The 23,621-nt window shown below is 36.5% G+C and overlaps 1 protein-coding gene across 1 annotated transcript in view; it reads right to left on the minus strand.

Annotated features, from left to right (window-relative positions):
- BRWD3 (bromodomain and WD repeat domain containing 3) overlaps positions 1 to 23,621 on the minus strand; it is a 76,305-nt gene that overhangs the window by 18,979 nt on the left and 33,705 nt on the right. The window contains exons 16-29 of the mRNA XM_044682535.1: positions 18,553 to 18,629; positions 17,961 to 18,138; positions 17,139 to 17,255; positions 15,023 to 15,130; positions 12,630 to 12,754; positions 11,639 to 11,721; positions 6,543 to 6,654; positions 5,637 to 5,698; positions 5,381 to 5,536; positions 4,541 to 4,661; positions 3,858 to 3,983; positions 3,674 to 3,761; positions 2,075 to 2,131; positions 934 to 1,071 (exon numbers count right to left, since the gene is read on the minus strand). Coding sequence (XP_044538470.1) covers positions 934 to 1,071; positions 2,075 to 2,131; positions 3,674 to 3,761; positions 3,858 to 3,983; positions 4,541 to 4,661; positions 5,381 to 5,536; positions 5,637 to 5,698; positions 6,543 to 6,654; positions 11,639 to 11,721; positions 12,630 to 12,754; positions 15,023 to 15,130; positions 17,139 to 17,255; positions 17,961 to 18,138; positions 18,553 to 18,629 — 1,548 coding nt within the window. The remainder of the gene's footprint in view (positions 1 to 933; positions 1,072 to 2,074; positions 2,132 to 3,673; positions 3,762 to 3,857; positions 3,984 to 4,540; positions 4,662 to 5,380; positions 5,537 to 5,636; positions 5,699 to 6,542; positions 6,655 to 11,638; positions 11,722 to 12,629; positions 12,755 to 15,022; positions 15,131 to 17,138; positions 17,256 to 17,960; positions 18,139 to 18,552; positions 18,630 to 23,621) is intronic.

Raw genomic sequence — 23,621 nt, forward strand, 5'->3', positions numbered from 1 at the left:
CTTACCCAAGCACAACAGAGAGCACGTACTATGTATTCAGATTGCCATTAAGAAAATATTAATGTTGATAATGCAAGAGTTCCCAAATAAGAATGCTATACAGTAGCTACAAATGATCTTGAAACCTGTCCTTCCTGGTTATTCTCTGATAGCGTCCCAGAAGAAAGATGAAATGGATCTGTCCTTCCAAAAAAAAAAAAAAAGTCAAAAGATTTGGAAGATTTAACAATTTCTGTTTTGAAAACACCTTCCCTGAGCTAAAATGACATTTCTAAGAAAGAACTTGTAGATAGATGAAGATAGCTTAGGAGTGATGAGTTGGGGGGTTTGGGGGGCTTGGGGGGGGGGGATCTCTGATGGAGAGCTTCTCAACCAGAGGAAGTCTATGAATTTGCTCTTTAAAATAGTTTAATAAAAAATTGAAAATAATTGGTTTCCTTCGTTATCTTACATATAGTTTTATGCATTTAGAAACATTATTCTGAGAGGAAGTCCTCAGACTTCACCAGACTGCTTTTTTAAAACTCAAATATAAATAATATCAGAAATAGCTTCTAATGTGACCTATTCCCTATTTGAATCTCTCTGCTAAAATGAAATGTGGTCATTATTGTATTGATAATGTGTTTGGAATTGTACTTAAGTAAAAAAAGATCCATTAAGAGCTAAGCAGAACTAGAATAGTTTGTACAATTTATTCACTGATTGTATATAATATGATAAACTCTACTGTAATTTTTTAAAAACCAAATGACAAAGGTAGAATATAGAGAGCACAGAAAAAGAGCTGAGTCTCAAGGTACAGAGTGTGATTTTCAGACTAGGGCATAAACAGGTATTCCACAAGTCAGTGACTTTAGGAAGTACATATGAAAAGTTCCTGTACATAAAGTGAGACAGCGCTGGTTCTCACTGAAGGAAGGACACACTTACCGGGTAAGACAAATGATCAACTGGTTGTCGAAAGGGCTCAGAGTCTTCACGTTCATAAATGAGGCTCAAAAGTTCTTTACACTGTTTTACCCATTCAACGGGAGTTGCTTGGATGGAAGTTTTGGATGAGCATCTTACCTATAAGTTTTATGGGAAACTACATTTAAAAGCTAAGATTGTAGTACATAACAGGGATTTGTACATACTAGGTCTGTGTTGGCGAACCTATGACATGTGTGCCAGAGGGGGCTGCTTCCCTCCCCCTCTCCATGCACACCTGAGGACATTTCTCACATCATATGACCCACCCCTCTGCCCAGCAGCCCAATGGGAGCCCTTCGTCCCTCCCTTGTCTGGGGTGGGGGGTGGGGGTGGGGCGTGCACACATGTGGCTTGAGGATTGTAGTTTGGGCACTCCATATCTAAAAGGTTCACCATCACTATTACTAGGTAAGCAAAAACTTTTTGTAAAATAATCTTCATTAAAAAATTATTTTCCTATTTTTAATTAATAATCAAAATAAGAGCAAGTAATTAAGGAATCATAATTTGTTGTTCTATAATTTCAGTTGGTTCCAACTTTTTGTGACACCTTTGGGAGTTTTCTTGGCAAAGATACTGAAGTAGTTTGCCATTTCCTTCTCCAACTCATTTGACAGTTGAGGAAATGGAGGCAAGCAAGGTTATGTGGCTTGCCCAGGATCACATAGTTAGGAAGTATCTAAGGCCAGATACAAACTTGCAAAGCTGATTCTTCCTGCCTCTAGGCGCAGCACTCTATCCACTGTGCCATCTAGCTACGCAGGGTAATAAAATTTTCTCTTAACATGGTGGAAAAATAAGTGGGTTTACTGCTTTAAGAGTATACTTCATGGAATCTTCAAAAGGTAAAGAAGCACACTTGCAAGGCCCACATACATCCCAGCAACTCAAGTTTTCCATTCTAACACTTAAAAAAAATTTTAGTCCTTTTAATGAATCAATCCATTGTAGGTACATATGAATTTCACTCTATAGTATCCTTTTCATGGAAGTCCCTCAGCTTTACAAGGAAAAATGCAACTTAAAGAGAATTATACATTTGTTGGTGTGGAAACTTGAATAAAGTGCTTCCTTCTCAGCAGTTAGCTCCTTTACTTACTGTTATTCCAGAGGAGGTTCCAGGCCCATCAGAATCTAAATCTGGTGGTTCTACCACCTAGAATTAAAGAAAAGAAAATTATACTCAAAGTTTTCTAAACTACCTGAATAATTAATAATCTACTAAAGTAGGCAAAACAGTTCTCAAAGGTTCCTTCCTTGGTGACAGCAACAAAACAAAAGGCTGCAGAGGGCATGCTTTGAAAAAAACCCTTTCCTCCTCTTCCCAACCTCCCTCCTTTTCCTTCTCCTCCTCCTCCAATCTGAGTGGCGGCAATAAAAATCATTAGCACCAATCTCTCACTAGTTTGTTAAAAAGAGAAAGAAGGCTAAATATTTGCATTATTCTTTCTATGTGAATGCAGAAATACACATAATTAGTGACTGGCTGAAGTCAATTTTAATTAAAAAGAAAAAATAAAAAGAAACCCAACTCTAAAAATGTGAATGTGAGGGGCAGCTGGGTAGCTCAGTGGATTGGGAGTGAGGCCTAGAGAGGGGAGGTCCTAGGTTCAAATCCGGCCTCAGATACTTCCCAGCTGTGTGACCCTGGGCAAGTCACTTGACCCCACTGCCCACTCTTTCCACCTAGGAGCCAATACACAGAAGGTAAGGGTTTTAAAAAAATTAAAAATGTGAACGTGTGGCCTACAATTTGAGGTTTTACTACAGGAAACAGCCATTTTAACAACAAAGACGTTGAACTTAGAGTTCTACATATACACGCAGGCAGTTTTAAAAACATAGGCCAAGTGCTCCAGGAGAGATAAATAAAAAACCTCTCAAAAATCAGGCCATAAATGAACTGAAACCAGCATAAATCCCTTCTTATAAGATGGGGCCAATGAATAGGATTAATCCTAATTAATTTGGCAGTTAAATTCTGTGCCATTTTGCGGGGAGAAAACTATTGTGATGGCCTAACCTGAAGCCATGTGGTAGGTGAAAAATAAAACACAAAATTATGCAGGATAATTATTTGTGTTTTGTGGTTAAAAAAAAAAAAATCGAATGGGATTTCCTATGTTTTCCTAATTTTATGAACAACAGTATCTAAGTCATTCTAGTAATGCATAATTACACTTTTCAGCTTCATCTGTTTTCTAAGAATAGTGTAAGTTATATACATTTGGGCAAATGAAGACATTTCATGAGGCCAATTAAAAGTCTGAAAACTGAGGTTAAAATATGCTAAGCTTACATGTACTATCCACCAAATAAGAAAATTCATGCAAATTCTAAGTTAGTCTATGTTCTACCAAATAAACACTAAGAATGTTAAATGCATTCTTTTCAAAACTGTAAAAGCTGAAACTTGATTCTTTATTACTGCAAGCTTTTAAGTCATAACACGGTAATAGCTCACCTGTCTTTGAACACTAGCAACTTTGGAATGTTCCTCCAAAATATGGGTGGGAGTTATATTAAAATTAGAATATTAAAAATATTAAAGAATATTAAATAGGACAATATTAAAAAGATACAGATATTGATCAGACAAATTGATAATAGCTAACTAAAACATATTTTTCATCTTCTTTTGGTTCAAGCAACATTGCAGATTATTCACTTTTTCTGACATTCTTACCTCATTGCTAACATCCTGGTCCCCATCTTCCTCAGTACTTATCAAATCTTCTGCCTTAACTTTATTATATGTAGACAGAATATCGGTACAGCTCTGATCGCTGCAAAACAAAAGGGCAAACCAAAATGTGTTTCATGACAACTTAAAGTAAAAAAAAAAGGCTCTCCTTATAAGAAACCTATTTATTCTCTCTTACCCAATAAAGCGAAGCAAAACATCAGTTACAACTTTGGCTGCTTTGACTATAGGGCTGTTGGGTTCATTGAAAGTTCTAGCATTGTGCTCAATATATCGTACCTCCCACATCAATGCTGATATTCTCCTGAATAAAGGGAAAATGACCTGTTAGTTGGCAATAGTAAGCAGATTTATGCCAATATTTTAGAGATAAAAACCATGTGAAACAACATTCTGTATAACATACCAAAAGTGATCAAATTAATGTACATGACTTATATGCAAACAGGGGGAAGAAGAAATTGTATAGCCATATAACAAGGCATGTGGTTATGGTACCAGAATCCTAGACTAAATGCCAAATAAGAATGAACACAGTATGTTCTGGGTAAGAAGTGATTGGGTGGGGTGGGGGGGACTGAGGAGTAGGGAGAGAAGGGAAGAAAAGGATGCCAAGAAACATGGTTTTAGAAGCAACAGTTCTACTGGTTATTTTGAAAACATTTATCCATGTAGAATAACATACCATGTTTTTTATTAATTATGCAAATTGGGTCCAAATTAATTGGATGTAATTTTGATGGATCATTTCAAATGATTTCTTATTTCATACTACAGCGCAGACACTGCTATATCAAACTAGCTCAAAAGAAACAAATAACCAATGTTTTATATTTTCTACAAAAATTAGACTCAACTAACCTATAAAACCGGTTTTCAAGTCTCCGTCTAATTGTGTTGAGGTCAGTTGGATAAGCAACTACAGTGCAATACAAGGGGTAGGCACTAAGGTCCACTGGAACTGCAAAAGGGCTAGCAAAATCTGCAAAGGACAAGATCAAACAAGATAATATAAAAAACCAAAAGAACGTTTGTTAGTAACAAATGAGATCCATTCCTCATGAATGCTTGTAAGGAGAGGGTATGATGGTGACTATATCAGAGAACAATGAGTTGATATTGTTTTCCATTTGTAAGAGTTCACACTTAGAAGCAACAAAATCTACCCATCCTGATATCCTGGCTCCACTGACGTAAACTTCAATACAATTTGGTGGAGTGGCACATTTTGAATAAAAAAAGATCTAAAAAGAAACTATAACGTTTTGTTTCAAAGTCATATTTCAAATAACTTTGTGGATGTTTGGTGGGAAAACTCCATATGCGTTGTGACATTTAGCAAAGCATGCAAATAAAGAAATGACTTACCTAATGTTTCTCCCAGAGGACCCACCTGAACCAGATGTAAGAGTCAGGGGGCAGAAATCTGGAGAGGGTTATCTCCTTACTGCTAGCCACAGTGACATAGAGAGGACCAAGGTACCCATGTTCTTTTTAGGCCTACCTTTACCATTAGTCCCCAAAGAACATCAGAGAAAGCACAGCACTCATTACTTTGACCAGCCATTTAAAAGCACTACTATGGAAAAAAAAATCAGTTTCTTCCCTTACTATAACTGACTACAGCACACTGTGAAATTAGATTCTGTTCGAGAGAGTAGAAATAAATTCCCATATCCCACATTTTTATGTCTATCATACCCAGGGTAAGAAGATGATCAATGCCCTGAATAATCCGTTCACACTCCTCATCCCTAGAATGAGCCCCCCATTCTCCTTCTTGGGGCCTGTAGAGCAGAGAAGTCAGTTCTTCCTGAGATACAGGGACACCAGCACCAACTTCATCTGGCAAGGCAGCTAGTAGGAAGAAGAATAAATCAGAAACAATTGATTTTCAATCCCTGGGGACTGTCATGTTACTTTCAGGAAAAGAATGAATTTTCAAAAGGATATTTACTTCCTTCTGGAATTGGTTCCATGTCCCAGGGGCTCATCTTTTCTCTCTCGTTATTGTCCCAACTATTAAAAAGCAATGAGACAGAAATCAAATTCAAATGCACTTATTTTTATAGACACAAGATAGAAATTTTTGTATTATTTGAAAATGTAATATTTTCTGAGATCATTTTTAACTAGATAAAAGTGAATCCTTAAGAAAGAAATGTGGACTACAAACGATGACTTTCAACTATAAAGTTCAATCTACTGAACTTATAGCTTTGGTTCCTTCACTCCTCAATTTATATCTAATTCTGAGTCAAGAACTGGAAGAAATGACCACTTTGGGAAATGTGTTTTTAAGAAAAAAGGGTATCTATTTTAAAAATGTCTTCATTCTTTGAATTAATAGTTCCTCTACTATCTTTAGTATGAACCCCAAAACTAGGAATATCTTCTTTTCCAATCTATAAGTGTTAACTCCCAAATCAAACTTTGTAGGATCTCTTAAAAAGAAAACTATTAGAAAAACTAAGAATGGAACAGGTGCAGTGTATTCATCAGAACTCCTCAAATAAAATGTCAGTTATAATATTCAAGAGAGACAGAGGGAGGGAGGGAGGGAGGGAGGGAGGGAAGGGGAGAAGGAGAGGGAAAAGAGAGGGAGGAAGGAAAGAAAGAATCCATATTTAATACAGATAAAATCTTAAAAGAAAAATAAAAGAAACAGAGTCCAAGTTATATTCACTTGCTTTACTAAATGGACCAATAGTGAAAAGATAGTTTTCTACATGTCAACTGATAAGATGATTAAATAATAATTTAAGAGTTTCCGCTTAAAAAAATGTTCAAAGAGATTTATAAAGCCCATGTATTGTTGTGGCATTAAATTTGGATAAATTACCAATGTAATCACTGTACTTACTGAACACTATAACACTGGAAAGAACTATCAGGATACTCTGGCTGGAAAGGTTGTTGACTCTCCACAGTTCCGAACCACCAGGCATCATCTATTATACTGCGAAATCTGTCACCTAAAATTTTTGTTAAAGAGAATCTTTAAAAGGCACTTGAAAACATATTACTAATTACTTCTTGTTGAACCAACTAAAATTGATTTATGTAGAACTATAAGGATTCTAGGCAAAGAAATTTTTGAGGTGACTGGATGCTACCCCTTCCAGTACTATAACATAAAAAAAACTTGGCTACTAGTAATTTCTTTTTATGAAAAGTATTTTCCCAATTTTATGTAATAACAATTTTAACATTCATTTCAAAATTTGAGTTCCAAATTCTCTCCTTCCCTGCACTCCCTCCCTTTTGCTGGGATTGGGAAAGCAAGCAGTTTGATATAAGTTATATATGAGCTATCATGCAAAACATATTTCCATATTAGTCATGTTCTAAAAGAAAACAGAGACCCAAAAAAAAAAAACACCCGAAGAAAAATAAAGTTAAAAAAAGCATGCTTTGATTTGCATTTAGATTCCATCGATTTTCTCTCTGGAGGCAGATAGCATTTTTCATCGAAAGTCCTTTGGATTTGTCTTATTATCATTGTGCTGCTGAGAATAGCTAATCATTCACAATATTGCTGTTACTGTGTAGACTGTTGTCCTGGTTCTACTCTTCCCTTTCCAACAATTCGCATAACTCTTTCTAGGTTTTTCCAAAATCTCCTGCTCATCATTTCTTAATGCACAATAGTATTCCATCACAATCATATACTATAATTTCATTCTCACACTGTCCAATGTCACTGCTGTTTTCACTGTGCCTACATCTAACAACTGAACACCACCATTATTCTAGTTTTCTACTTTTAATCTGCTATGGGTCAGAAATTCAGGAAACTAGCTGAATTACGAATTACAGGTTAGATAAAAATTAGTGAGACTTTAGGTAAGCTGGGTAGGAGAGCATGGTTTCTATACAGGTGGCAGTTTCTTCAAGGAAGCAAATTTTAGAGGTGAGGAAGAGAGCATTACTTTGAAAATATGATCCAAATATAATAGCAAAAACTTGAATATGACTTTTATTAAGTTGGGTGGCATTCCAGAAGGATTTACAAGAGGTTATGTATAAGAATCTCACTGGTAAGGATGAGGTGGCATTTGTACCACGGGAGGAAATATATGCCCATATGGATCACGTCAGGGATTCAAAGTATTCAAGTATAATCACTTAATATAGCTAAGAAAATTAAAACTTACTTTTCCTATTTTACTTGTTTTCCAAAAGCTCTTGCAAGCTAAAATAGTTACTCCCTGTTACTATAAAAGTTCTTTATTAGAGCATAAAGTTCTTTGCTTATTATGTTATTCAAACTTCAAATTGGGAAGATCAAAAATCTTCAATGTAATTACATCTCCCGGTGTGGTCCCTCCCCACATGACAGAGATAAAAATCTTCCCTCCCCTCTTAAAAAAAAAATCATTGTTATTTAGTTTCAGGTTTGCATTCTCTCCCTCCTGCATCCCCAATGAGGGGGGTTGGGGGGGAAACCAAACCTATTACAAAACTGGCATGTACAGTCAAGCAAAACAAATTCTTTCATTGGTTATGTGCCAAAAGAAAAAAATATGACTCAATCTGCACACTGAGCCCATCACCTCTCTTTCTCTGGAGGTGGGAAACAAATTTCATCACAGGTCCTCTAGAATTGTAGTCGATCGCTATATTAATCCAAGTTCCTAAAGCCTGAGGTATTTGTCTTTACAATATTGTGATTATGTATAAACTGCTCTCCTAGTTCTACTCATTTCACTTTGCGTAAGAATATGATACAAGTCTTCTCAAGTTTCTCTGAAACTACTCCCTTCAACTTTTCTTACAGGAGCAAAAGTGATTCCATTACATTCCTATGCCATAACGTAGTCAGCTCTTCACCCCAGTTGGTGGGTACCCCCTCAGATTCCAATTCTTTATCACCACAAAATGAACTTCTATAAATATGTTTCACTTATTAATCCTTTCCCCCTGGCTTAAATAAGGGAAGGGGATCTAGAACTGGCATCGTAGGCTCAAAGCTCAAAGATTGTTGAACAGTGCTTCACAAAAAGAATGAAAGTGCATTCCAGAATAGCTGAACCCATACATACAATCTTCTCCCTGCCATATAGGATCACACAATCCTAAGATTGGGATGGAACCTTAGAAGTTGAACTGGTTGAACACTCTCACTGAAAAAATGAAGCAACTGAAATCCAGAAAAGTGAAGTGACTTAGGTAAGGTTACAAAGTAAGTTAGTAGTAGAGCTAGAATATGAACTCAACTCTCTGACTTCAAATTTAGTGCTCTTGAAAGTATACCACAGATACCTCCCTAATATCAAAACTGCTTTTTATTTCTGCCGGGGGATGGAGGAGTGGTGGGTGGGTTTAAGAGAAAGGGGTCTGGATTTGCAAGTTCCTCAGTATAAAAAGCTACCAGGAAGGAAATCCCTTCTACCAATTGCAGATCACAACCAAGCGGCAACTTTTACAGGATTAGAAGAGTTGACTAGATAAATGACGGAAGGATGAAGGATTAAGTGGTTTGACCAGGATCATACAGCTAGTACATTAAATGGGAGGGAGACCTGAATCTAAGTTGTCCTGGTTCTGTGACTGATTCTTCATCCACAGGAGAAGTTTTCTTTGGTTTCCATTAAACTAAAGGAATCAGTTAATCCAAGACCAAGGTGATTCTTTGGTGGCATATATAACTCACTTAACCATTAAGGTAAAAAGTAGTTTGGGAATTTAAATTAATCGCAATGAACAACCTTGAGCTCGGCAAAAAGCAGGAAAACTAACTACACATTCCTTCTATGTTGGAGCAGGAAGGGATAAGTATGGAATGCTCCTTATGTTGTCAAGATATGGTTTCTTTGTTGGTTGTTTTCACTTGGTTTTACTTTACTAGAAAATAGGGTATCTTTCAAAAAATGGGGAAAAATATGTCCAAGAAACAAGTCTAGACCTGTTTGATCACTAAGAGTGGCATAGGTACAAACTGACATGTGACGGATTATTCAGAAATTATCACATACTTGGTGAAAACTATGTATCAGTCATTCTGTAGGCTATTATTGTAAAGCTTTCCAGCTGAATGTAATTGCCATAAATAAAGAAATCGCTGACTGCTTCAGGTAGAAATAAATTATTTGTCATTGAAATGGACACATTAACACATGCTTGTATGATATTTGTTAACAATAGTCTGTGGGTCATCATATAAAAACAGGGATTCATATGTATTTTCACATATAGGCAAGGATGGATAGCCATTAAGAATAATTATTTTAAGAAATAAAACAAAAAGTTTGAGCTCAGGGGCATCAAGCGAGCATAAATAAGAGATTTTTTTAAAACCTCTGATTTGGTTTTATGCCCATTGTTCATGGAAAGGAAAGTGGCTCATAAGTCAGAATGATGAATAGGATAGCTTTCTGAATGGAAAAGTATTCACAGTAAGTCGGTGGCCCCTTTTATAAAGAATAAGAGCCCTGGATAGGGAGAGCTGATTTAAGGACTGTATAAATGATCATGTAGAACAAAAAAGGGAACTATATTGAGTATATTTATCTCCTAGAGAGTGAAATTTCAAGTCAAAAAAAGAGAGACTCTAAGAAAATAGCATGAAGTTGAGTGAGGAGGTATCATCACCATGGTAAGGTGCACCTGGCTTTGCATCATTGGCTCTGATTTGATCCAAGCTAAAAATTATGTAGTTAGCACATAGAACAGTTAGAAAACAAAAGCTCAAGATTCTTCTGTGACGATAAAACACTAGGCATGACAAGAATGGATTTAAAGGCACAAATATGATCAATCAATTCTGATTATACAAAGACAGGGGTGCATCTACACCTGGAATAAATAGGGTAGCTTTGGTTAAACCAAATCAAAAAAGATACAAGAGAACTAGAGAAGGGCCAGAGAAATGTGACAGTGCCTGGCATATAGCAGGTGCTTAATAAATGTTTGTTGAGTGGTTAGTTAATAAAATGATCCAAAGGGCAGTAGGACCATCCTATAGTCTAAGTTGACGCACCCACACTTTTGACAAAAGAAGGGGTTGGGTAAGATCAGGAGTTCTTAAGCTGGGATCAATGGGCCTTGTTCCATTAAATATTTCCAAGGGGCTATAAACTTGGATGGGAAAATAATTATATCTTTATTTTCACTAATACCTAACTGAAATTCAGGAATTTCTTCAATTATTAATTTTTTTTGAAAAATTAACTTTAAAAGGAATCAATAGGCTTGATCAGATTGCCAAAAGGGATCTATGTTACAAAAAAAGGTTAAAAGGATCTCTGAATTAGATGTTCTGAAGGAACCTGTAATTCAGGTTGTTGTATAAATCACTAAATTTTAAGAATATTCATTCAGAAAATATTCATTCAGATCCACCAAATTCAAGACAATAAAAATACAGAGAATGTGCACCATATTTAATTCTCAGATGAAGGTCAATATTTTCAGATGTGAAACCCCCCCACACCCCTGGCCAAAAAAGTCATCCTTTATACAACAGGTGGCATACCTATGGGGTTCTTGTTAATAAAGTTACAGAGGATAAAGAATAAGAGGTCTAAAAAAAAGATTTACAGAAATTCATGGATTCAGATCCATGGAAAATATGGGAGTCATCCTTAAGTTTCTGAAATTGCCACAGAGGAAAACCTATGAATTAATTCAGCATTCCTTTGTTGCAATGGTCAGAAAGACAATACTGTGTTGGACAGATCTTATGTCAATTCTTCAAGTGTACTATTAAATTAATTCTATTGAACTACTCACTAACAAATTTAAAAGCAATGGAGTTCCTGCCATTTTTAGTTAATTATCTTTTTGCTCTCAGCATCACATCACACCTTTTCACTCCAATACAAATGTATTTCAGAGATTTATTAATCAAAGACCATAACACACACACACACACACACACACACACACACACACACACACACAAAACCATCCCATACCTTAAAGTTCTGCCCATAAAAGGTGACAAAATCTACTTACCAGTCTGCCAGTTCCTTTCTTTGGCTTCATTATAAAACTGATGGAGAACAAGGAAGTCTATGACATCCGGCATATCGTGGTACCTTTGTGGGAAAAAAAATTAGAAATATGCCCTATGTCCAACATACATGCTGGCTACACTACCTTTGGCAACTCTATAACAGAGAAGTGGCAAAGAGTTCACTATACCAACATCAATCCCTATAAAATACATATATAATACTAATAAACTCCGATTTTTCTAGTGCCTTAAAAGCTTCAAAGAAATCTTTCCCTGACAACGTTACAAAGTAGGCAGTGGCAGAATTACAACTCCCCACTACACAGAAAAAGGCAGAGAGGTCAGGGGAAATGAATTATTTGGCTGCTCCCAGGCAGAGATGCAAACAAAGTTATTTTGTCTCCAAGGCCAACCTTCTTCTGCCATAACTATATGCTCCCACTCATTCAAGGCATTTACATAAGGTTATCAGTATTAAGAAACAAAGATATAAAATCAGGAAATACAAATATCTTATGAGTGAAGTCATGAGGCACCCAGTACACATATGCAAAATCTTCCATTGTGGGGACCCCTGAAATGATTTCACTTTGCACTCCAAGTACAGAAAGGGCTGTTTAATGCAAGTTATGCCTACCTCATTAAACATATGCAAAAGTTAAAAAAACTTTCCTATCAGTGTGCTTGACGAGATTGCCTCTAAAACAAAATTCGTGGTGTCAGATAAAAGTTTATTAAAAGATTAAACATAATTTAAGGTTCTAATTAATCTGCCAACAAATTAAAATATGGTCATCAAAATAAAAGCCCACAGGAATAAATAAAAGGAGCAAACAACAACTGGATTCTGCTGTGTCTTAGGAATTTCCCTTAATATTCACATCATGACTGAGGATGGGAACCACTAGATGCTGTACATATAGAAAGTAATCAACAAAAACTCAATGGTGAATTTAAAAAGAGATTCTATGACCAGAAGGTGCTACTTACTTAATGGAAAAAGATTCTCCAGTCATTTTGCCTGATATGGGATCCAGAAATGCGAGCTTCAAGCAGCAAAGCGTAGGTGGTCCAATTTCATACTTGATTCCCACAGTCTTCACGAATTCTTGTTCCTATTCAGAAGATAGCAAAGAAACTATTTTTGGCATATGTATCTTAAACGTAAACCTGTAAATTGTCCATTTTCTAACATTGTAGGGCTAGAATGAAATTTGAGGGAGTATCACATCCATGTGTCTTTTCCAAAGGACTCAACATAGTTTCTTGTCCTATTTGGAAATTTGCAGAAGAAAGAGCAATTCTGTAGCCCACTACTTCGTGTGTCCTTAACTTTAATTCATCTTCCAAACTCCTACTACTAAAATTAAATATTTTCTTTTATCTAGGCTTCATGCAAAAAATTAGTTTAGTTTCAATTTGATCTATGTTACTAATACATCAGTGATATACAAAACACCTTCTCAGTCACTCTTGCTGGATCATTTATATCATATCTGCTAATCATGAGCGTCCCTCAAGACTTTCTTCTCCCTTCATGCTATCTCCCTTGAGGACCTCATGGATTCAATGATCATCTCTATGTAGAAGATTCTCAAATCTATTTACCACTCCTGACCTGCAGCCTCACAATCTCCCCACTACCTATCGGCGGCTGCAAATGGGTGCCCCATACACACCACCTTCAACTCATCACATTGAAAATTAAAATAATTATTTTTCCCCAAGCCCTTCCCACTCCTTCCTAACTTCCCTATTATTGCAGAGGCCACATCTTCTGAACCCTAGCCTGGGTCCCAAATTAGGTGTTGGCCCTGACTCCTCATTGTCTCTCACTCCCCACATCTCATCTGTCAAGTACTTCAGATACTGTGAGTGCTTGGGAAAATACACAGTTATCATACAAACATCAGGGATTGTTACTGTAAAGGACCACAAGGTTTCTTCAAGTGATAAGAGCTCAAACTTCTCCCAGTCTATTTTCCTCAACTGTAAAACAATAATAATAATATCAACTTCAGAGTTGAGGTAAGAATCGAAAGAGCTCATTTTGTAATAATATAATAACGTAAACCATCAGTGGTCTTATAAAAGCTAGTTTCCATCATCATCAACACCACCACCATTGTTATCTTTCCCTTAAACTATCTTCTCACTTTTGAACTTCCTTTTTAGAGTTGAGGCCACCACTAAGCCAGGCAGCTGCTCCTCAATTACAATAAAAAGAAAAAAAAAAGACAGATGAGAACGAAAAACTAAATTAAAAAATGGAAATATGATACACTACTTGCAATTAAGCTCTAGGTGCCATATGTTACTCTCCAGACCACTCCACATCACGCTTGTAGTTTTTAAACCTCTTACTTTCTGCCTTAAAATCAATATTAAGTATGGGTTGCAGAGCAAAAAAGCAGTAAAGGCAGGGCAACTGGGGTTGTGACTTGCCCTGGGTTATGCTGCTAAGATGCATGAGTCATACTGACTCTACCATCGGACCCATTCCTCCACCTCCTCTCTACCATTTTCATGGATTTTGACCCCATTCCCTTGGTGCTAATAGGGCTGCCAGGATGTAGACATCCCAGATCTTTAAAGACAGGAACTATTCTTGCTTGCTTTACATATGTAGCCTGACACATAGCAAAATAAGCTCTATAAATGCGAGCACTAGTCAGGAAATTCAACAACTATTGATTAAGTAACCATCAAAGAGCTTCTGGTCTTTAGAGGGGATAAAACATATACACAGAGTGAGGAAATGCCTGGCACTCTAGGCACTTTACATAGTGTTAGCTAATTTGATTGTAACAACCTTATGAGAAAGGTGCCATTATTTTCTCTATTTTACGGCTGAGGAAACTGAGGCTGAGAAAGAGTTATTTGCTCAGGGTCAAAGAGGTAGGATTTAATCACAGGCCTTCCTGACTCCACACTATCTACTATGTTTTGACCCTGAACTATACTAGGACTTCCTAGAGGTGGAAGTACATGACAAATGCATTCTAGGGATGGTCCAAATGTATCGAAGGAGATAGAATGTTATGAACTAGTTTACCAGCTTCCTGGAAATACTGAGTACATGAACTAGAAGAACATGGACTTTAGCCTCCAAAAGTAGGGTAGAGTCTAATTGCTGAAGGGTTTTGGGAGCCACTGCATATTTCCTGTGCACAAGTGGTAGAATGAGTCCTGTGTTTTTATAATTATCCTTGAGCTTGCTGGGTGAGACAAGTTTGAAATAGGGAAACCATTGCAACATTCCAAGTGGGGGATCAAGAACAACAAAAACCAAGCCCACCAAACTGTCTTTCAAGGCAATAAATTGTTTAATTCATTTGCAAGGGTACTTTGAAGTTAGAGGTTCATGAACTTGGCAAGCTTACCCTGAGGTCCATTTTGTTCCATGGCTGTTTCTGTAAATTAATACTGTATATTTTTGCTTTTCTTACAGCCCGTACGTAAGCTTCATGGCCTTGCCTAAAATATATAAGCTAAGAAAGAAAAGAGGTTATTAAATGAAATGTCATGTTGAAATTCTATATGCCCAAACCCTCTTACAAATATCATCCTGTTTTTGTCTCCCACAAAAAAAAAATGCATCAGTACTCATCCTTGGGAGGAAAATGAAAGCGAACGACTTAAATTAAATTAAAGGGTTTAATGCCTATGTAATCGCAATCATTCATACACATAAAGACAGAGACCACGTAGTGAGACAAGGCAATGCTTTCACAATCCTTTTAGAAGTTAATTTTCATTAAATCAGATCTTCCTGTACAGCTCTTTGCAATATGATCTGCAATGGGTAACATAATCTACACTCCGAACTCAATCAGTAACAAACGATGAATATTTACTACATTCCTAATAAAAAAATAAAAAAAAAAGGTGATGAGGTTTTACTCACATATAGGAAAACTAGAGAGAAGAGTTGAGTAAAGGATGTCAATTGCCCAGTACGGAAAATCAGTATACTATAGAACTAAAGGAACTATGTAGAGAATATGGATTTTTAAGGACAAATTTTAAGTGTTACTTTTATTTTTTAATATGAGGACCAACACAGTTTGGAACTGCATTACCCTCCAAATTAAAAATAAACTAAAAGAACAGAATTCAAAATTTAAAGGAAGTAGAGGCGTATGGGTCAGCAGTTACCCACTTTTGAGGGTATTACTACCATGATCATGCCAGTTCTTTTGGAATTCACCCCTCTTTGAAATAGTTTTAAAATCAATCCCTAAGTGACTTGAAATATGTTCTCTCAAGGAGGGATATATTCTGTGCATTGTGGGTCAGGTTCAGCTTCTTTACCAAAGCTGACTTCCTTGAATGTGATTTCCACTTCAGTCTAGCAAAACGGCATAGGCCCAAATGTGCTTCTTACATCACTACTGGTGACGTGACCAATTCCTCTAGATATATTTGGGACATCAGTTTGTTGTTCTCTTATGTTCTTGGGTACAATGGCTTAGCTGACATTAACATTAAAGTTTCTAGACTTCTCTTCCCGACTGCTGAGTTTGTAGCTGCAACTGGTAAATACTTAGCTGCCATTCTTATTTACAGGGAAACGTGTTTTCTGGTTTAAGTGGATTCTCAGGTTTCTTTTGGTCTCTTTTGGAAGATTAATCAGTGAAATTTGTCAAAGAAATGGTGATAAAGCTAGCCTTGATTCTTGTCTTATTTCTCATTTTTCAGAATCAATCAATAATTATGAAATACCTAGAAAATAATAGGTATAGCATTGATAAAGCAGCTTGTTCAAATGAGATAGTAAGTAGTGCTTTTTTAATTTTTAGTCTTTCATCCAATTTAGTCTTGAATTTGACCTTTGCTCTGATCAGTTGATCTAACTATATAATGAAAATGAATTCAGAAATAACAACCACATCAAGTAATCAGTCACTTTTTTGATCTAAGTTAAGAGTTCATTTCTTTTTTTTGATGGAGAAACTTCTTAGAGAAGCCTTCTGGTGCTTGAGTGCTAACATGACAATTTTCATAAAGAAATTAAGAAATTAAGAAATTAAGAGTGATTTCATTTAATTCTGTACTAGTCAATTATGAATATGGTTAATTTTCTTCATTAAGTTATTCAATAAAATGTCCAACCAGAAGAAGGGTTTTTTGTTTTAGTTTTTAAGTGCTTCTCTAATTAAGTTTATGATATTTTGTAAAATTCCAACATTCCAGAATTAAGACCTATATTCGGGTCAAATTGTAATAGCTTCTTTTAAAAAAAAAAACAACTATTGTAAACTAACACCAAATGGGTATTTTCAGACAAAGAAAAAAGGACTGTACACAAATCTGTCATCTCTTGCTTTTCTCTGGAAATTCACCATGTAACATTCAAAGCTTCCTGTAAGTCTTTCTGCCTCTTCCGTTGTTCTCGTGTGCACTTACAAATATGTTCTCAATTCAACCATTAGAAGTTAAGTTGCTAGAGCAAATAATGACTAGTTTTCATGACCATGCAAGCAAATCAAGAATTACCTCATCTCCCATCTGTGGAACTAATGGAGAACGGCGTGGGATGGTGTCTAAGATCCACTGGGGTGCAAGCCACTCTTCACTGGGTTCACCTGTTACGGCAGGCAGTGCACTAGGTTTCTTAAATATAAAATTGAGACATCAATGGTCATAAATACAAGGACAATAACAGATATCGAATGCTAAACATTATCAGGTCCATAATGTAGCTCAACACATTTATTTCACTTTTAAACATTATCTTTCTGGAACTTTTAACTAAAGCTTTGCTGATAATACTAGGCTTTCAGGTGCCACTCAAAATGAATCAAGAAATATTAATTATTTTGAAATAAATGCTGTGTCTTTAATATAAATATTAGTGTTTTATAACAATGCATGAGATCAAAGGCAATCCACAATATTTTAGGTCATTTTAGACCTCAATCTATCAAATAGGCAATAGTATTCTTAACTACAGTCTTTTAGATTCAAAGAAATAGATAGATCACACCTTATCACCAGGGAAAACTAAAAATAAGTAAAATTGTCACTGAAGTTATATATTAAACATACCATTTACTTTTTCTTACCTTTCCTACATAGAGGTCAAAACTCTCTCTCTCTCTCCCCCTCCTCCTAAAGATAAGATTTGCTCCACTAAATACTTTATAATTCTGCATGACAACTTGAAACAACATAAAGAATAATAACTGCATTTTGAGATAGGAAGAAAACACTCTCTAAAACTAGTGATGTTATCACAAAGTGAATTTTAAATATTTAGTCTTTCAGTATTAAAAACATATGAAAGACCAAAAAAAATTCAGTCCTCAAATTACAGACCTTTTTTCTTGTCTGTTTTGGTTTATTTTTCTTCTCTTCCAGTGATTTAGTATCCTTCAAATTCTCTTCCTCAGAGCTGATACATATTTTCCGTGTTGTCTGTCTGGTTTGTCTCTTTGGAGGCTGTAGATTAATTCCGGCATCTGCTGTCCAATCGGAATAATCACTGGATGAATCACTAAATAAAACAAACGTACAAAGATCTTAGTAATGCAAAGCAACTGTCTGATTCACATTTAAATGTGATACGTTCGTTTTTAAATGTCTACATGATGGCCATTTGTGTCAGCATAGAGAAAAATCATTATTGAAATACTAAAATTATTTGAGGTAAGATGCTTTTTGGATAAAAAAGAAGAAAAGATGGCAGCAGTGTGATTGGTTGCTGAAATAATTCAGATGAGACTTTCTAAATAAATAGAGTATTATTATTACCAAGGTGTCTGTTGAGATTGAATTAAGATTCAGGTATCTCTGTGGAATGGTGAGCCACATGCTCTTTTAATTTGCATTTTAGCAGATTCATGAAACTTTCAGGACTTTATCTTCAACAAAATTCAACAAGAATTTGGATAAACACAGTTACAAGTACCTGGAAGAGCTTTCCATTTGCCACTCAGCAACAACATCATCTCCAGATGCTTCACTAGTGCCTCCAGTTTCCTCCTCCTGCAACCAAAATGAAATCAAGTCTTCACTGTCTCTTCTAGGGTAGCATGGTCAGTTCTGCTGTAATCCGTGTTTTGAAAACTCCAATTTGTTCCAATGTGACTGGTATATTAGGGAACATCTGGAGTGTGATGCAGTTTCATGTTTGCTTATGTGGGATTTCTTTCATGAGAAACACTGAGAACATAGAAAACTTTACCACTTCACAATCACTCCCAAGCTGCAACTCTAAAGATGCCCACTTATAAGTAAAGTGTCTTTTTCAATGTTAAGTACCACATTTATTGGGTTAGCTGATTGAACGAATGATTTGAGATTCTTCAACTGGTGTCTAACATTTTTAATATAATATTTTAACAAATGACTAGGCTTTGTTGGATTCTGAGAGCACATTCTTAGAGCAGCTTTTTAAAAATCATGTTTGCATAAGCTTGAGATATGCTCTTATAACTTCTCGCATTAGAACTGAAAATCCATTTCTACACCAGGTTGGAATACTGCTTAGTTCACCTCAAAGTTAAGAACACTGGAAAAAATGTATTTAGTGTCCCACTAATTAGGTTATTCTTACAGTATCACACATATGCTGCTTGAATAGTTAGTTACTTGATCAATTCTTATAGTGCAATGTCTTTAAACTCTTTTGTTCTTGCTTCCATTGAAATGCCTAATGAGATAGGAGGCAGTCTCACTCTATTATTTAGATAGTATTTGGAGGGGATTAGAGAATGTGCTCTCAGGGCATCATCTTAATTAATACCATCTTAGAAGGAGATAAATGACCAAGATTTGGAGATAATCAATCAAGATCATGGGCAGCTCAGATCTATTTGACATTTCACTAAAGATTTTAAATTTGGCATTCCCAAGTTGGTCACTTTCACATTTGCAATAAGGGCAAGCTGGCCATGGTAGGAAAGTCTGGAGTGCAGCTTGGGAGAGGAATGAAACAGCGGAATGGAAGGTTGGTTCATACTCCTTCAGTCAGGGCCTCCTGAAACCCCCAGAAGCTGTAGATTTTGCTAGCTTGGGCTCTGTGGGAATCAGAGGGCAGGCTGAGGAGTTCTGAGTGCTACCAATATTTATTATAATGTTTATATATTTCTTAACCATTTTTATTAAGATTTCTATCCTTTTTTTAATGCTACTGTCCAAATTTCTGAGTGTTGTTCCTCCAACCCCCTATTTCCCTGTTTTTTATTACTCAATTTTGTATAGAGTGATAATTTAGGGGAACACACATTGGGTGACAGCAGAAATGACTGGTACAACACAACACTAAACAAATTGTGTTCAAGGAGAATCACGTGACATTCTAATGAAATACTTGTAGGATTTCTTCTATGCATCTTTGTGACTGGATTTAGTATATGCCTACAATTAAGCACAAGTTATAATTTCAATACCAATAGGCAAATGATGCCATTTTCAATCCCAAGTATAACTCAAGCCCAAGCCCAAACCCACATATACCACTTCCTAAATTCAAACTTCATTATTTTCAAAATATCTGTGTCTATCAACATATCATGCCCAGTCGTTATAGTAAATGAAACACGTTAAATGTCAAGACTTCCCAAGCCAGGGGAGGAAAATCTTGTAAACTGAGGGAAGCAGTGAATATAATGTAGAGCATATAGCATTTTAAAACAGTAATTCAAAATAAGGTGAACTCTGTCAGAACTTCAGAAGCCTGAGAAATCTTACAGTGGAATGGTAGACTATAGGTGTAGCATGAAATGCTGTCAGACGAGGCTGGCATTACGGTTGGCTTTGCAAGGCTGTCTTTTGTTACGAGGTATGTTTGGGGAAGAGAAAGGAAGTGAGGCTTGGGGAAGTGACCATGAAAAGAGAAAAAGCATCAACAAAACATTAAAAAAGAATTAAATATCATTGTGATTTAAAAAAAAAACACCAAAGTTAAAGCATAGGAGTAAAGAAGTGGGAAAATCAGGCAGAGGAGGAAGAGAAAAAAACTGTCATGGTGTTTTGCTATTCCCACATATTTTCCAATTGTGTTGATAACTTGCTTTTTGAAAGAACTACCCATTCACATCCTTTTGACTCTTCAGGATCTTCTACTACTATATATTTGTACCTAAGCATCCTGGGTATCAGACCTTCATTGGAAACATTTTCTGCAAAGCTCTTATTTCCCAGTTCCCCGAAACCCTTCTAATTGCATGAAGGCTATCTGTAAAAAAGCTTTAGCATTTTATGAAACAAACTGTACATTTCCTCTTTTGTGAACCTCACTATCCTTTGCCTGGTCAGGAACTCTTCTTCTATCCATAGTTGTTAAGGTATCGCCTTCGTTCCTCCTCTAACATGCTTATGATAGGGTTCTGGTCCTATTCAAAAAACTGTTTGGGTAGTTAAGGATCTACCAGACAAACAAAAATGCAAATAAGAGAAAACATGCATACTGTATAGATTTCACATGTCATAAATTATTAACACCATATGCATTTCAGTTCCTTCCTCTAATCAAATAAGAATATTCTCAATAAATGACACAAATAAATAATCAACTACACAGTCTGATAATAAAGCAATGTGATGGAATAACATTAATGTGAAAGCTCTATTCTATAACTCGGCCTCTCCAGAAAGTTAAAAGGCACATCATAGAATCAAAGAACCCCCAAAAGGCCACAATGTCCAAAAAAATTTTGTGCCACAGCCAAAAGGTGGGTGTTACTTTGGTATACATATAGTTCTAATTATCAGGCAGTTTTCCTTTACATTCAGCTCCAATCTGCCTCCTACCCAATGCTCTTCAATGATCAAATATTTTAACTATGTCTATTATAATATTTTATCATCCAAATTCTCTCTCCCCAGGCTAACCGTCTCCAGTTTCCTCAGTGTGACCTCATAACTCATGGTTTCGAGGACTCTCACCATCTAGGCAGCAGCCCTTTTAATGATCTCTATCTTAAGGTCCTTCTTACCAAAGCTGTAACCAAGAATTCTTAGACTTGAGGTATCACAAACCACACCAACAGCCAGAGGTAAGAAGAGGCTATCGGGATGACCTTTATCTAAAAGGCAAAGTGACTTACCCACTAAGATCAAAGACTTAGTAAGCAGCAGAACCAAGATTTTTGGATTCAGTGATTTTTATACTGCTATCTCATTGAAGTCCAACTTCTTTCACAAGAAGCAGTCATAAACTGATGTGCTTAAGAGCCTTGGTCCCATCGGAATTTACAGAGTAGTTATCTTGGGATGAATATCCTTTCTTTGACTAAGGAGATTCTATTCCCCACTTAAATTTTCCTACTTTCAATCTTGTCCTTTCTGCCAAGCACCCTGGGCTCTAAGGTAATGCCTCTTGATTTTATCATCTTTGCCTTGTCCCCACAAAGGGACCCTTCTCCTCTCCACTTGGACTTATCATGGTTAGAGAAGGGGAGTCACTTTTAAGAATACTTCTGGTCCCCCAGATGCCACACTCCCTTGATTGTTTTAAGGTATGTGCTTCATCAACACCCTCTTGTGTTCAGCTCTAAGCCAGGCCAGAACTTGAATCCCATCAGACTTGAAGAACCAAAAAAGAAAATCAAGTTCGTCATTAAGGTATTGAGGTATTCTCTGATTCTACCTAACCATGGTTCTACTACCAGGCCCTACAACTTCTTATTTCCTTACAGGAATACTAAAAGCTTTTCAAGATCCTTACTCTGGAGCTTTATTATCAGAGCTTTCTTTTCTAAGTGGCTATTGACCATCCTTTTCCCTTGTGGGAATTGTTAAGAAATGACCAGTAATTCCATTAATACAGGGAATTCACTTAAATTAGTAGTGTTATTGAGGACAGAGAAATCACTCTTGCCCAGAATCACAAAGGTAACACTTATCATCTTACTAACAGTAGAGTCTAGGATCTTACCAGTAACTAAAGTCAATCTATTAGTTCTATAATTTGAAAACTTTACAATCTTACCTGTTTGGAAAATCAGCCCTTCGATACCTCTCAACTTCTCCATGATCATAGCTGTGCTGCTCAGTAATGGTATCCCCCAGTTCTTTCAGTATGTTGGGAGGTACTTTGTACGGTGTCTGGTGGCTTAGTCATAGTCCAACTGAACTCATCAGGTACTTCTGTCATTTTCTTATATAATCTTTGCTTTCAACTCCCTATTAATCACTTTGGTCCTGTTTTCTCCATTCTAGACCTTGAGAATCATTTGGTCCAATAACTCATATGAAGTGATTTGGCTCAAGGCCACAAAGCTCTTGGGTGGAGGCGAAACTAGAACCCAGGCCTCAAAATTTCTTTCTCTCTCTGTCTCTCTGTCTCTCTGTCTCTCTCTCCCATCCTCCCTCCCTTCCCACACCCTCATCCCTGTGGTGGTATGACTGCATTCTCTTTTTATTTCAAACAATTGAGAAATATTTATTAAACTTCTAATGTGTTGGCCGTTGTTTTAGACCCTCCCTGGGGACATAAAGACAAAAAAAAAGAAATAGTGCCAGTCCTGAAAGAAATACAATAAAAGGGAATTTGGGAGTGAAGGTGATAGCAAGATTGGGAGGGTGGGAAGTGGTGGACCGATCAGGTCAGGTAACAGGTAGCGTAGCATCTGAGACGAGTTCTGAAGGAAATCATGGATTCCAAGCAGCAGAGGCAAGAAGGAAGTACATTCTGGGAATGGGGGAATAATTAGCACAATTGTAAGGAGGCATGAGATGGCGCATGCATGGATTTGCAGTCAGGCGGCCAGCATGGGAAGACTGCAAAGAATGCAAAAGGGAGAATAATATAAAATAAAGTCAGAAAGGGAAGATGGACTTTAAATACCAAACAAAGGAATTTCTTTTTGGAGCCTCTGGAGTTTCCTGAATAAGTGAATGACATGATCAAACTTGATCATTTCAGCAATTGTATAGAGCATGGCGGAGAGGGGGAGAGACATGAATCAGGGAGAAGTTAATTAAGTTAATGACGATACACCAAGGTCTCATCCAAAGCTGTAACCTATCAAA

The sequence above is a fragment of the Gracilinanus agilis genome, chromosome X (genome assembly GCF_016433145.1).
Source record: "Gracilinanus agilis isolate LMUSP501 chromosome X, AgileGrace, whole genome shotgun sequence".
Taxonomy (NCBI): Eukaryota; Metazoa; Chordata; class Mammalia; order Didelphimorphia; family Didelphidae; genus Gracilinanus; species Gracilinanus agilis.